Raw genomic sequence first — 13,800 nt, forward strand, 5'->3', positions numbered from 1 at the left:
GTGGAGAGTAGGGAACAGAGGGAAAGGGTTGTAATTCCTCGTAATGTTTTCTTGATGACACGGCTTAGGGTATCGCCAGGAGAAGCAATGCTGGGGAGCTCCATGCTCGAGACATTCTTCTGGCGGAAGAGAAGCACGGGTTTCCTGGCATAGATTGATGCAGAATGATGCTGATGACGGTTTGGATAGACACGAATTGGGGTAACTCGTAAGACTCACACGATAATGCATTTGTAATGGATGGTGAGCGGAGAGACTTCAGACTGACTAGACAGGCATCCAGGGAGCACGCGTGCATCTTGCTTGTTTGCGTTTCAAGAAGTGAGAAACCTAGGAGAAAATGACGGTATACTCTGAGGTTTGAACGGCACGGCGGCAGTTGAACACGTCGAAGTGTGGACATGTCGAGCAGAATGCCCCACACAAGACCGACGGCGACTCCGGCCAAGACTCGTGGGAGAGACGGGGCGGCGGCGTTGAGCGGTAGATAAAAGTGGACAAGGACTCTTGATCCCACCGTGATGGGAAGAGGCCCTTGTGGTTCAGTCGCGGTGGCTTGCTGACTGCGAGGCTGTGTCGGAGCTAAGTGGACAGGGGCCGTAACTCATCCATGCCGACGACGACGAGGGGTCGATCCCTGGATGACGTCCAGTGGCAGGTCGAGGAGCATCGATGGTTCGCTCACTGCCCAATCGCTTGCACTCCTCGTGAGACAACGAATCCTTGCTCCCAGTGATAATCCCCCACAAAGTGAAGTAGGAACTGGCTCGACGAGGCTGTTGCTATCTTGAAGCAGTCATAGCGGGATAGAGTCATTTGAGGTGCATAGCGATGGCCTGATCTTTTCCCCTGGACTTTGGACTTGCTCGACGATTCTGCAATACGCAGACGCAAAAAGGCTAATTGTCCCGCAGGTTCGGGTATAGAGAAAGTGATATCGTTTAATGTATCATCGCAAGTTGTCGTCCGAGGTGCCGCTGCTAATAGAACAAGGTAGCAACACAACCTGGTCACGCTGGTCCAGCCATGATTGTTGGATGTAGTATTCGTACGGGGACGAGAGATTCAAGAGTGCTCTTCGATTGGCATAACCCCAACCGGCGGGGTTGGCAGCACTGCATCCTCCACCTCTCCGCCCGGTCCCGCAGATGGGCCTCCCCGCCGGGCGTTCGGAGTGGCAAGCCACGGGAAAGATGTGGCATCGGACCGTTCTCCATCGGGCACCGAAAGACGCGCATTCGTGGTTGCGCGGCATTTCAAATGTTGAGGACAATTCGCCCGGGTCGCGACCCTTCACCGGGCGAAGACGTGTCTTGGTGAGCCGGATTTGGTGGCTTTCGGTGAGCGCAGGCTACTCTTGGCGACACTGAAATCTTTGGCAGTTTGGGATGCTCTATGGACTCGAGACTTGAGAGTAATAGCCTAGGTTTAGGGTTACACAAAGGCCTCGTAATAGCTTGGTGTTGGTATCTTATTTCTGGCATTTCGGGGTATGCTCTGCGGTAGGAGGCTGCAGGACTTTGACGCAGGTCTTGTATCGGGCCCGTCTTGCACGAGATGCATCGGCCCCAGTGCGACAGTGGAGTGCCTGTGTTGGTCGTGCATCGAGCACCACAATGCCGTGAATTGCGAGGGATTCGTTGGTCGACTGCCCTGATGCTCCGCCGGATTCAATTGTACGTCCTCATCTTTACGGGTTCCTGGATCTGTCCCCGAAGCGCCTCAATCAACAACCAGTCGAAGGGCCTTCTTCCCAAGCGCTGCCGGTATTAGTTTAGTGATGGGGCGGGGGGGGCGTGTTCGTGTACTCTGTAGTTAAGCGTGCGTTCCACCGAGCCGGACCCTGAACTAAGGCATCGTGTAAGACGGCCATGTTTGACCGCGGACCGTCCTCCGAATCCCGTTCTTCGTTTTAAGCCTGCCGGCCATCACCATTGACTCTTGAGGCCAAATACCGAGATGGTAGATGGTGGGCAGGGCAAGCCGCCAAAAGACAGCCAAGGACAAGAGGTGACGACTGATGGGCGATGCAATGAGACCCGCGTCACAACGAAGCCGGAGTCTTTTCATAGGATATGAAGTTGTGACGCATCGTCTCGGGGTCGCCAGTGACAAATCCTAGTTCAAGTTGCAGCACATGGACGAATTGTAAAAAATGCTGAAATTGGTGCGTTTCTCTCGATTGTGTATGGACGATGGTCATGAATCCCTACCCAGAGGTACGTCGCTAGTGAACCTCCCACGGAAGCGGTCTGTCACCTGAACTGGAGCCGGGGAGGGTACGGAGTACGTATTGAGGGCAGTGGAGAAGAGCACGTGAGGGCCATGCCTACCATTGCCTGCCCGCACCAGTTAAATGGGCCAATTGGAAGGGCTTGGCGGGCGCAAGCTTTCGTAATCAAGCACACGAACTTGCCCTTTTTGGCAAACCTGCATCCCCATGTTCCTTCTTATTGCATCGTCGCTCGCCCAGGTATCCCAGGCAGCACACCCTCACCCCTCTTGCCCGTTTCCATTCCTTACCACTGCTGTGTACGTATTTCCATATGGCAGGTATCCGTACTGGTATTCTTTCTTTCCTGTCCCATCCACCATCCATCCATGAACATTGAACCACGATCCAACCTTCCCAGACCCTGGCGTTCGGACTCAGGCATGTCCCATGCAGCAACCCAGGGCAGCAGCAGTCCTCGGCCCAGACCCCCATGGGCCTCTCTCTCTCTCTTTCTCTCTCTCTACAGAGTCCTAGATTTTGTCTTGTTCTATGATCTCACTCCCATCGGCTTGCTCTGCTTCTGTCTCAACGACCACCGACAACACCACCACGTATCTAAGGATACGCACACATGGCATGACGCAAAATACGTCCGCTGACCTGCGTCCTGGTGCCCGCGTTGACCGACAGCCCTCATCCAAGTTTCTGAGCTCTAGCTGCATTGCTATCGTCAACTGTTCGTCAACGCCGTTGCGGGCTCCCTTAATCTGCCCTAGTATGATACCTACAACACACATCTACGGATATCAACTGTCCACTGGCAAGTGAGTACCTGCAGCCACTCTAGTTGCATACCGATGGCCGATTTCGAAAATCCAGAAGGACTCGGCGAAATGATGCATAGTGAGGCCGATGGTGGTGGTGACCGTGGTGCTACCCTCCATCTACCAGCCTTGCAGAACTTGAAACCAGCAAACCTACCTGTCTTCCGACGGCCAAGGCGATGAACTAAAAGTATTGTCTGCAATCCCTCGCCGTCTTCTCACCAGCCGTGCGTTGACAGGTTCACGGGCCAATACCGGAGCCTTGGACTTGGAGGGAAGGACCCGTCGATCAAAGTCTCAAACATGCCTTTGCATCGGTCGAATGGCAGCTCTTCTCCCTTGAGACTTGCATTGGCCGGTGTACGGGGATTGACGGAAGCCGTTGCATCCAAGACATCCATGGATGGTCAACACTATCGGTACCTTTCAGGCTTTCACCCCCTCTGCTCTGCGGGACTGGGAAATGCTCACCACGACCCGGCCACGTTGACATTCATATCATCCAAGCTCTCTCGCCCATGCATCTTGGAGAACTGGGATCCGCTGCCCCTGGCATCGCATCGCATCTCATTTTCAGCCATCACCAGGGGCCCTGCGATCCAAGAAGGCCGCCCGAGTCTCTCTCACCAGGTGCCCGGGTCTGATCTCGACATGGCCTCCAATGACGGCATGATGCTAAGCGCGTTCGATCTGACCATCCTCCCGATAACTGGGAAGAGCATGGAACCTTCGCATGCAGAAGCTCCCGGCCATGGTCAGCACCAATACCAATTCGGAACGTACTGTGGCCAATAGGCACTACCAAGACAGCCACCAGAGTGCGGTGGAACCTCTGATGGATGGCCTGCATACACCATTGCACAGCCTGATCCCGGTATAATACAGCGAACAGTTGTATACGATCACCTAGCTTGAGCGTCGAGTTACTTGGTCGATAATAACGGCATCTCACCTTACCTCGACGCATGGCTATTCTTTCCTGGCAGTCAGCACGAGTGTCATCCATGCCGACCTCTATCAACATAAGGTACTTACTTGTGCAAAGAAGGTCGCCATTTGCACCTATTATGGTCAAGCTATATTCGGCAATTGGATGGAGACAAATGCTTCCATTTCGGTCTGCTCCATGCGTTGACCCTGGGCCTACTTCGTACCTCAAGGCAGGCTGCGGTTATTGTCCACTCAGGATTCAGCTTGGACGCTCTGAGTGCCAGGGTGACCTCCTTCACCACGATGGAGATCCGAACCGGTCGCTCGCATGCCAGCCCATCACAGCAAAAGATTTGTACGACGTCCATCGGTACCTGACGCGTGGATCAAGTTCCTGGTCTATCGCGCTGCGACCAACTACACTGCATCGTGCCAGAAGGACTTTCCCCCCTGCTTACTTTCGACGATGAACATGGCGGGCCTCAGAGCGCAATCGAAGCCATCGGGCGACAGATCAACACTAGACCTCGGGTCAATCTTGGTGACATGCCGGCGAAATTTGAGGCCAAGTCTCGTCGTACAAAGCAAATGCACTTTCTGTCAGTCGGCAGGGCTTTGCGGTCACCAATGCGTGCATACTTGGAGGACAGATTCTATGGGGCAGCCTGCGAACCTCTGATCGGCATGTTTCTTCTTTTAGCAATGGCAGCCGTACGCTAAGAGGCCAAGCTCCGACCAAGTCGTGCCTGTCCCCCGTTAGCGGGCATGGCAGAGGAGCAATCGAGAATCAAAATACAGAGGGTGATTCGAGATCGAGTTCACTCCTGATCGATTAGGAACCTCGGAAAGGACATCGGTCAACGGAGAGCACGGCACCACCACACCTTATTGCTCCTCATGGAAGGAATTTGCGTGGCGGCGGCACCGGGCAACACAGGACGATCGTCGCATCACAAACGGTTAGGCGTAAAGAACCCGGGCTTCCTCGGTGCACCAACACAGAGTCAGCCCTGCGGTCCAAGACAATGGAGCTATCTTGGGGCCGTTCGTGCCATGCCCTGCCTGGAGCTGGTGCTGGTGCTGATGTCGAAGTCAGTGCCACCAGCCGATAATAGACAATTGGGGGTCTCTATTTCGCCCATTAAGCGCAACCACAGCACGAGGCGGCAGCGGCAATCATGGCTGGATGGGACAAGCAGCATCATCGTCAGCAAGGAAGCGAAGCTACTTTACCTTACATGGTGAGGTGAGTAGGTACCTGGCAGCAGTGCTTGTACTGCAGCAGCCGGCAGCACACGACATACGACATGCGACAACTTAAGCAACATGCGGCGATGCGCATCTGTGTTTCCAGAAATGTTTCTGGGCGCAACGGGAGAGACAGAGATGGCTCACCAACCATGCAACACGACTGCAATTCCATATCGTCTTCCAGAGTACAGCAACCGCACGGAGCCAATTGGGATTCTTCGATTCTTTTCCTTTTCGTACAACCATCCACCCATGCCCGTCCCATTCCATCCCATCGCGCATCAGCCCTGCTGCACCTCATCAACCCAAAGTATGGGGACAGGTCGGCAGTGTCCATTTTGAGAGATGTTTCGATTGGGAAGGATGCTGAAGATGACTCTTTTGACCGACCCCCCGTTCACCCTTACCTCAGGGCTCCCGTCGCCAGTCTCCATCGCAGCCAGCCCCCCCTCCACTTGCGCACACCTACATCTACGAGTACACAGTAAGGTATCCGTAGTCCGTACCTCACCTGGCTAGTCCGCTCAAAGTACACACACCCACCAACACTCTCACCCCCCCCCCCCCCCCCTCCACCCCAGCCCGTTTTCCACCGCTCACCCCTCCCTCTCCGCCTGCTCACCTCTTCGCTCTTCTCGCACTCACTCTTTCTCTTCTCACACCTTTTTACCTGCTGCTGCGCCTTACCAGGCCATGATGGAAAAGGTGCAAGGCACCTTTCCCTGGTCTTGGTCTGCGCCATCAGAACCTATGTCTGCATACCGGTCTAATGCACAAGTTGCAGCCTTAGTCATTGGTCTCACTCAGATGACATCCACCGTCGACTGCCAGAGGTCCCACTGCTGCCTTAGACGGTTCTCTACCAATTGCCTATCCTATAAGGTCGTGATGCCTTCGCTCCTTTCCATTTCCCCATCCCTAGTCTACTCCAGTATAAGTCATCACGAACACACTCACTTGGGTTCCCTTTCCTATTTCCTATTTCTGCCTTGTTCCCCTTGCTTCTCTGCATACCTGGCAGCGTTCAGTCTCTCTGATCAATCAAGTCGATAACCCCCCCAACCAAACAACCAGCAACACACACTTCCTCGAGAGATAAAGTCGTCCACACTCCCAACTCATATCTCAAGGATCAATTCCTCGGTCTTTCACATTATCAACCACTTCAGTCACTTAAAGTACCCCGGAACAACATCCATAATGTGCTATCAAATTGTCGAGCTCTACTCAGCTTGCCGCTGCCTCTACTACCAGCACTCCGTTGACAGATGCGCTTCGTACGGCAGACCAGGACACAGCATCCAAAAGAGAACGATTTTGGTCGGATACGCCTGCCATGCTCACTCTTCGTCACATGGCGGATACGCATCACAATACACATACTCCGACTCTGGTTACCACTCTAGCAATTCAAGCAGGAGCTCCCGCCAGTATCGATGAAATGTCTTGTCTTCGGTGATGGGTTGCTGTTCCTGGCATTCCCCCAAGCTGCTGCTTTTTAAATTCGGCACTTGGGTTGCCTACCTTTACTCCTTTAGAGGAAGGTCGGCTTCTCAAACGCTGCCACCCTCGCAGCTATCTCTCCTCTTCGTCGGCCATGACCGCTTGATGTCTTCATCGGCGCCTCCCGCCGTGCGATGACTCTCCGGCCAATGGCTTACACAGATCCCTCCACTCTGGTCATTGTCCGGCCAACATCAACCAACTACTTTCCGCCATTACGCCTTGCCATGAAGTTCAGCAACGAAGTTATCGAAGACAGAGACGAGATCACGAACATGACGGAAACATTTCACGGCCTATCAATTGTCACCATCAGTGCGCTACAATTAAACGACATCTTCCACCAAGCCCCCGCCCCCTGGTCTCGCTCGAACTTCGAAATCTTCTCGACATTCAATTCTTTCCAACCTTTTTTCCTCTCTTTTCCCATTTCAATTTTGCCCCTTCTTTTTGATAGATGTGGTTTCCTTCCCTTTCGGCATTGAGCTCGCATAGCGTTGGGTTTGGGTTTTTTTCTGCATTGGGCGGTTGGGATGAACACATGCATACAAGAGATGCCTAACTTCTAATGGGCTGGATCTCATCTTCTCTGCCTCACAGGGCATCATTTTGGGTTTACACTTTGGGTTTCAAGAGAGGGACTTGTCTTCAAAGTCGGCGGCGGGGAGGTTCGATTCTACAGGCATTCGGCAACGGTCTCATTTCCAACTTGTGTAGTTTACGGACAAGTTTCGATGCATTGGGTTGGCGAGCGGGCGGAAGGATACCAGGCGTTCAGGTTTCGGAAACATACAAGCGCGCATCGCTGCGCATGCGATGGGTTGATGGGATATTTAGGGTGAGCGAGGTTTTTTTATTGTTGCATTTCTTTTTTCCGTTTCTCTGCTTTTCAATGTTGCATACCAGAGTTGTTTCTTTTTCTCAAAATCTCTCTACTTACTCTTCTTCTGTTTCTTTACCAAGATCTCTCTCTCTCTCTCTTGCTTTCTTCTCTCACATTGATCTGTACCATCATCCGATGATAGACGAGCTGCTCTGAGAGCAGCGGGGAAAACAGAAGCGACGGGGTGTCTACAGCAGAGGACACACACACGAATGGGCAACTGGTATGCCCGCAACGAGGAGAAAGAGCGCCACGACGCCTGAAACCTCAAAACATGAGTTGATGCCAGACATCATATTCGCTTCTTCGAGACTCGACCATTAGCATTTCTCATTTAGGGAATCTTCTTGTACTGCCAACCATACACGGCTGTCTGGAACTTCCGAGGTGGTAAAAAAAAAACCACAGTATAGAAATTTACCCTGCAGGAATTGAGCTGGTTTGCAATTGGAGGCAAAACACAAGCTTGCTTGTGTCTGGCCCAGAGAATCATGTATTAAGAGAGAACACATTATAGACACTTTGGGAAGAAATTCCACAAGATCAAATTTCTGGACACCTTCTCGCTTGTCCATTGAAAGTGACGCGCAACGGTTAGCAATGATATCGGAGGTGGCAAATAATGGCTTTCCGCAGTGTAACTCGTAAGGTAGCTCGAGGGGTTGTGAGTCAAGATCCTGCAAAGTTAGGCAGATTCGAGGCCATGTTACCCCAGAAAAGGCCCCAATGAGAGGCGCCATGGGAAAGTGGGTTAGCGACGTTGCAACCTAGAAAAGTATTTGCGGACTTTTGCGTGTTCTACGTTGTTGCTTTGCACTTTACTGAAACAGGAATCATCTTTCGATCAAGTACCTAGGTGGATGTATTCCACAGACAAATAAAAGAAGACGACGGATTTCGAAAGGATTCTTCTTCCAAGGGAAATGCTCGGGTACAAGAAGGTCATGTCATACAGTACCCTGCCCTCACCGTGGGGAACTTTATTTTGAGGAGGATTTCCCTCGGCCGTGTCGGCTGCTCCCTCCTCGGTGTGTGCGGTAGGTATGGTAGGTATGGGCTGGCGGACGGGCGAAGGAACAGGCAGGCATCAGCACTCAGTATCTGTAGGGGAGGGCCGTTTGGCGCGCTGCCCGTCTCTTACACGCCATTGGCTGAACAGAGGGTTGGGGGCCGTGACCAGCCTCGTTTGGATGCCGAGACTCAGCCTCGCGATTGGGGGTGTGCGATGCTGAGGGGGGTTAAGAGGGAGAGTGTGCGTAAGGTAAATGGGTAGGATGAGATACGGGGGATGCAAAAGAGTTGAGTTCCTTTTCCGCGGTGGTTGTGGTTCAAGGTGCTGACAGGATATCGGGGGGGGGGGCTGCTTTCTTTCCCGGACGCACGGAGGAGAAAGGAGTGCTGCGGGAGGCCTTTACATGGCTCCATGGCTTCATAGGAATTTTGGGTGGTGGTAGTGGTGGGGGGTGTTTTGGGAAACGTGAAAACACTACGGGAAGGACATGGGTAGGTGCCAAGGGGGGATGCAAATGGGTACTGTGTAGTTGCGATTTCCACACGCCGGGACTGTAGAAAAAAGAACAGGTTCTGAGACAGTGGTGAAGATGTGGTGGGTTGGTGAGTGGAAAAGACTCCCGGTGAGATGGGTTGATGCAGTGTTTAGCGGAAGGGGGGGGTGTATTGTGTTCTGTTGTCCGAATGGGGGAAATGGAGTGCAAGAGACGTACGGAGTATGCATGGATAGATTGGACTTTTGTCAGATCTGTTCATGGACTGCTGTGAGGTGTATGGATATGGATTACAGAGTACGAGGATGAGGAGACCCTTCCTTGGAGTTGACGGGTACCTAGAAAGAAAGCCTTGCGCCAAGAAGAGCGTGTGAGTTGAGATAAAATGGAACCTATCCGGGAACGTACCTGGGTACCTAGATGCGGCGGATGGTGGGGTTTCCCTTGGGAGAGCATGTCTTTAGGTATGGTCCCAATTGAAAGGGCCTGGGAAAACGGGAACGGGAAAGTCAGGTACCTACACTGGCATGGGGAGCGATGTGCCGGTCCAAGTCAGGAGCAACAGAAAGAAACAGAGCAAAAGCGTGGGAGGTTCCGTTCTAAAAATAGATTTATTTTTAGACGTGCGGAGAGAGACAGACAGACAGACGGAAGAGGGAGAATTGAATTAAACAGACGAACCGCAACGAACGGGTGGTGGGGAGTGGGGGAAATGGACGACTGATGAGCAAGCCCAACAAGCGAGCTTGCGCGCGCGGCGCCCGTCGCGGCAGATGGGCCAGGGTGGGTGGGTACCAAGGGCATGGGCATGGGCGTGAGGCGCCGAAATAAGCGAAGTTCCGCGCTTGTTGGGGGAATAGCCGCAATTGAGTGGGTTGCTGGTGTGACAGGTGAGCCGGCGTGGGTTTTTGAGGGGGGATCTATCTAGGAAGTTAGTATAGCGTGAGTGAGGTGACGGGTCACGGAAGTGTGTGTTGTGGGGTCTAAAAATGAACATCTTACGGACATGGGGAGCACATGGGATTGACATCCCGAAGTTGGGGATATGAAAACAATGTCTTGATGGATTACGCATGTCTTTTTGGGACTTTTCTGGGTTCTGCATGGGACTTTTTTCGCGGCTTCTTTCTCTTGGTGAGTGTAATGTAGCGTATATGAGTGACTGTGGGTGTGTGTGGGCTGCATGTGTTTCTTTTTTGGACCGTGTCTTTGGAGAAAATGTAACGGTAAGCATACATGATACAAGTGAGGGAGGGATGAAGTGAGCGCTTAGTGGTGGGGTCTGCCGCTTGCCGCTACCGCGCTTGGTGTGAGGCATGAGGTGGTGTGTGTTACAGTAAGATGCCAAAAATTGTCTGCAGTGAAGAATGCGCAGGCTTGGGGAGGGAGGGGGGGGGGGATGATGATGTGTGGGTGGTGATGTGATGCTCGCACTTGTGCCTGTGTATGCACGTCTCTGTATGTAAGTGTGTAAGTGTGGGTGGGTAGGTGGGTTTGGAGGGTGATGACTGAGAGTTGACTGGATGGAACCATACACCAAGACAATCCATAAAGGAGGGTCGAGTAAGATTCTCATGAAATTGCTTAGACGACAGGCGCGGGGAGGCGCAAGCGGAAGGGGGGAGAGACTCGACACGTGCCGTAGACACGTACATACTTGTGGATGCATAAGCGCAAGCGCTTTGGATTCTTGCAGGTGTGTGTGTCGCGGTGTGAAGTATCTGGTCAATCTAGACGGGCTTAACGCTAGGGCTTTGAGTCTTGGTTCTGGTGGTTGCAGCGCAGCGCATGGTTCACAATTGGTGAGATGCGAGATTTCCCAGATGTGAGGTGCTGAGATGAGGTCACCCAAGTGGAGATACCTCTCCTACCCCCTGTCACACCGCCTTGGCTTTGTCCTTGCATTCGACTCTCGTGTACGGAGTACTTCTTGAGAAGTACAAGTTCGACGTATTTGTTGTTGAAAGTATGGACTCGAGGGAATTGTTTTCCAGGCATCAATTCGATATGACGAGAAAACCCAAGGATGTGTCCGTACGCAACTGTCTAAAGACACGCCTTATCGTTTGAAGTTCAAGACCTGGGCGCAGTCGTCAGTACGGCGTACGAAGGGTGGTAGTGGGGTTGAGACATCAGACATGACAGCTGCCCGCTGTGCAGATCGTCCAAAGATTTCCAAAATTTCAAATTTAGATAATGAAGACTCGATCAACAGGGGAAAAGAAACGACATTTGGTCGTATTTTCTGCCCAAACGCCAAGGGGATCCCTGTCCTGTTCGTCTGAAGAAGCAACTTCTCATCTGAACTTTGCTCCATTTGAAAGAGGATACCCCGGTAAATGGGATGCCTCCTCACCTGAAAATCGTGGGACTAAGGAACACGCACACTTTGATTTCGTGATGTTTGCGATTCATTCCTCGTTACCTACCTTATACATGGTTTGAGCTTCCGTCTCAATCTTCATTTGGTGGTTGGAAAGCAGAGAGGGGAACGTGCGGCAGGATTCTCGGCATATTTGCGATTTATGATGACCAACGGCGTGTCGAGGAAACGAAAGACAACGTGCATCGCAGGAAGGATTTGTTGAAATCGAGATATCGGCTTCGGGAGGTCCTGAAGGAAGGAAGTTTGGCGTCGGGCAAGGGGTGGCCCGAGGGGTGGGGTTCGTACCGCGGCCGAGGCCTCGCCCGGGCCAGGATGCGGCCTCAAGTATCCGTACCGATGGCGGATGCAACCTTGTTGGCGCATGGTACCTTGTCCGTAGGGAGAGAGAGGTAGGTCGCAGAAGGATTCGAGGCAAACGATCTTCATGCAAGCATGCAAACAGAACGTACGGGTGACTGGACACGAATTAGACTAGCAGCACCAATATACAGCTCCTTAATGTGATGAGAAGCGATACATTGATGTGCAATTGTGGCGGGAACCGCAATACAACAGATCCTGCCGGGCAGAATCAATGCTTGGCTCTCTTCTTCGAGGGCTGTCCGTACTCGCGTGATCCTTTGCTTCAGCCCGGCCAGGGTGCTTGGGTGAGGAGTCGCGGGTCGCGGATGCGGACGGAACGGCAGGCAGCTGCTGTGAGGTTCTTTTTGATCCTGCGACCGTGATATTCGGCCCATCGTGACATACCTCAAGGTAGTAAGGTAAGGAGGCGTATAAGGGGTGGTGTGTCGCTTGTTTGATGGGTGCCGTGCCGTGGGATGATTGTCAAGCGCGGAAGACTACGTCGTACTCGAAAACTTGGAAATGGTGCATATCTAGGATTCTCTTCGCTCGCGACCTGCCTCACCTTAGTTGCAGGATTCCTATTTTGGGGGCTGCAGAATTGCCTAGATTTTGACATGCCGCCGCCGGTGACCGGTGAGAGAAACAGAGTGAGCGACTTTACCAAAGAGAGGCAAAGGGAATCCCGGGTTGAGTGGGATGCTGTTCCATGGTTTTGGGAGGATGGTGCGAACCAGCCGACCAGGCGGTACGAAGTGATGGAAGGAACAAAAAAAGTGCCAGGCGGGTATGCATAGGCGTCCGCGGCTTTCGAGGTCCTGTGCCCGGCCGACCGGTTAGCGGGCCTCGGTGTGCCAAAATGGGGGATCCGTGTCTTGGAGGGAGTCGTCGAAAGGGTGACATAGTGCCCATGCCTCCATTCTATGCAGGCACTTCCACCTGGTTTGTGTAGGTCATTGTCCAATGCTCGTGAGGCATGCAAGACACACTACTTTGTGCCTGGGTAGACTTGCAGACCTTTGGAGACACACAGATCCGGTGTGGGAAAGCATGGCACTTCTGTCTCAATTCCTCAACGTCGCCCGGTACGAGTACCTACCTACCTTGGTCAGAGGCTGATATTCGCGGAACTTTTGAAGGGGGAAGCTGGGCTGCGCTGAGCTGCTGCTGTCCCAGACGCGAGGGACTTCTAAATCCGGCGAGCCGGGGATGCGCGCAAGTAATCGGTTTTGAGGTCGGTGGGGCTGGATCTTCGATTACTGGGTTGCTCACATCGTGGCTATCTTGATTCGCAGCGGTTGTCGCCTGGGGCCTGGTTCCTGAAGATGATACCTCAAAACGGCGAGATGATACCAGAAGCTTCTCACTGCATTTCGGTTGGCGGGCTGGGTAGGGCAAGTGTGTGAGGTGCCTGTCGGTCGTTGCCTGGAAGAGCGTGTGCCATAGAGCACGAAAGCTCGGAGATCGTCGCTGGCAATAATCAGCTGAGGAGTTACACCGGCTGGGTGGGACGGCCTTGCGCCCCCCTGGGCCACTGGGCTTGGTCTCGGTATTGGGTGCTCTAGCTTGTTGGATTGGACTGAGGGACTGTCCACGGCTCTTTGCGATAGAAGGATGCCCAGAGATGACGGCGAGGGGGTGTGTAATTCTTCGAGATTTAGGATAGTGATGTGAGATGTGGCTGCGCGGTGAGGCTGGTGATGGGCGTGTGCGAGTGAGATTGAGGCTCAGTTCCTCATACGATGCTATCCGTAGTAGTTGGCCCTGTCGGCTGTTGGAGGATCTCCTCGATGCGTAGGTGTGTGATCAGAGCAGGGGGGACTTGAGAGGCGCAATTGCTCTGTAAATGTAGAACGATCTGAACTTGACGGGAGCGCCACAGACAGTGGCGGATGCGGATCGGAGGAGTCGGCAAGGTCTGCCGTCCTCTCGCGGGGACGGTGGCGGTAGGATTCGGTAGG

General features: G+C 53.1%; 4 protein-coding genes across 4 annotated transcripts; 3 read left to right on the forward strand and 1 right to left on the reverse strand.

Annotated features, from left to right (window-relative positions):
- Window positions 1–1,810: 1,810 nt before the first annotated feature.
- On the reverse strand, window positions 1,811–2,253 carry BDP55DRAFT_31216 (uncharacterized protein). Its single transcript, XM_060566691.1, has one exon. It carries the CDS (start codon window positions 2,068–2,070, stop codon window positions 1,849–1,851), a length of 222 nt encoding a protein of 73 aa, XP_060432508.1. The 5' UTR covers window positions 2,071–2,253; the 3' UTR covers window positions 1,811–1,848.
- Window positions 2,254–3,342: 1,089 nt separating this feature from the next.
- Window positions 3,343–3,834, forward strand: BDP55DRAFT_629367 (uncharacterized protein; the record flags this gene model as incomplete). Its single annotated transcript, XM_060572012.1, has 1 exon — window positions 3,343–3,834. One exon carries the CDS (start codon window positions 3,343–3,345, stop codon window positions 3,832–3,834), a length of 492 nt encoding a protein of 163 aa, XP_060432509.1.
- A 1,313-nt stretch (window positions 3,835–5,147) lies between these two features.
- Window positions 5,148–5,708, forward strand: BDP55DRAFT_629368 (uncharacterized protein; the record flags this gene model as incomplete). Its single annotated transcript, XM_060572013.1, has 2 exons — window positions 5,148–5,215; window positions 5,255–5,708. 2 exons carry the CDS (start codon window positions 5,148–5,150, stop codon window positions 5,706–5,708), a joined length of 522 nt encoding a protein of 173 aa, XP_060432510.1.
- An 87-nt stretch (window positions 5,709–5,795) lies between these two features.
- BDP55DRAFT_31313 (uncharacterized protein) lies at window positions 5,796–6,329 on the forward strand. The gene has a single exon (XM_060566696.1). The coding sequence runs from the start codon at window positions 5,914–5,916 to the stop codon at window positions 6,271–6,273; it is 360 nt and encodes a 119-aa protein (XP_060432511.1). The 5' UTR covers window positions 5,796–5,913; the 3' UTR covers window positions 6,274–6,329.
- The last annotated feature ends 7,471 nt before the right edge of the window (window positions 6,330–13,800 follow it).

This window comes from Colletotrichum godetiae, assembly GCF_030913485.1.
Source record: "Colletotrichum godetiae strain CBS 193.32 chromosome Unknown BDP55scaffold_10, whole genome shotgun sequence".
Taxonomy (NCBI): Eukaryota; Fungi; Ascomycota; class Sordariomycetes; order Glomerellales; family Glomerellaceae; genus Colletotrichum; species Colletotrichum godetiae.

Coding starts and splice junctions, on each gene's coding strand:
- BDP55DRAFT_31313 (XM_060566696.1), top strand. CDS start 5,914: ATGATGGAAAAGGTGCAAGGCACCTTTCCCTGGTCTTGGTCTGCGCCA.
- BDP55DRAFT_31216 (XM_060566691.1), bottom strand. CDS start 2,070: ATGAAAAGACTCCGGCTTCGTTGTGACGCGGGTCTCATTGCATCGCCC.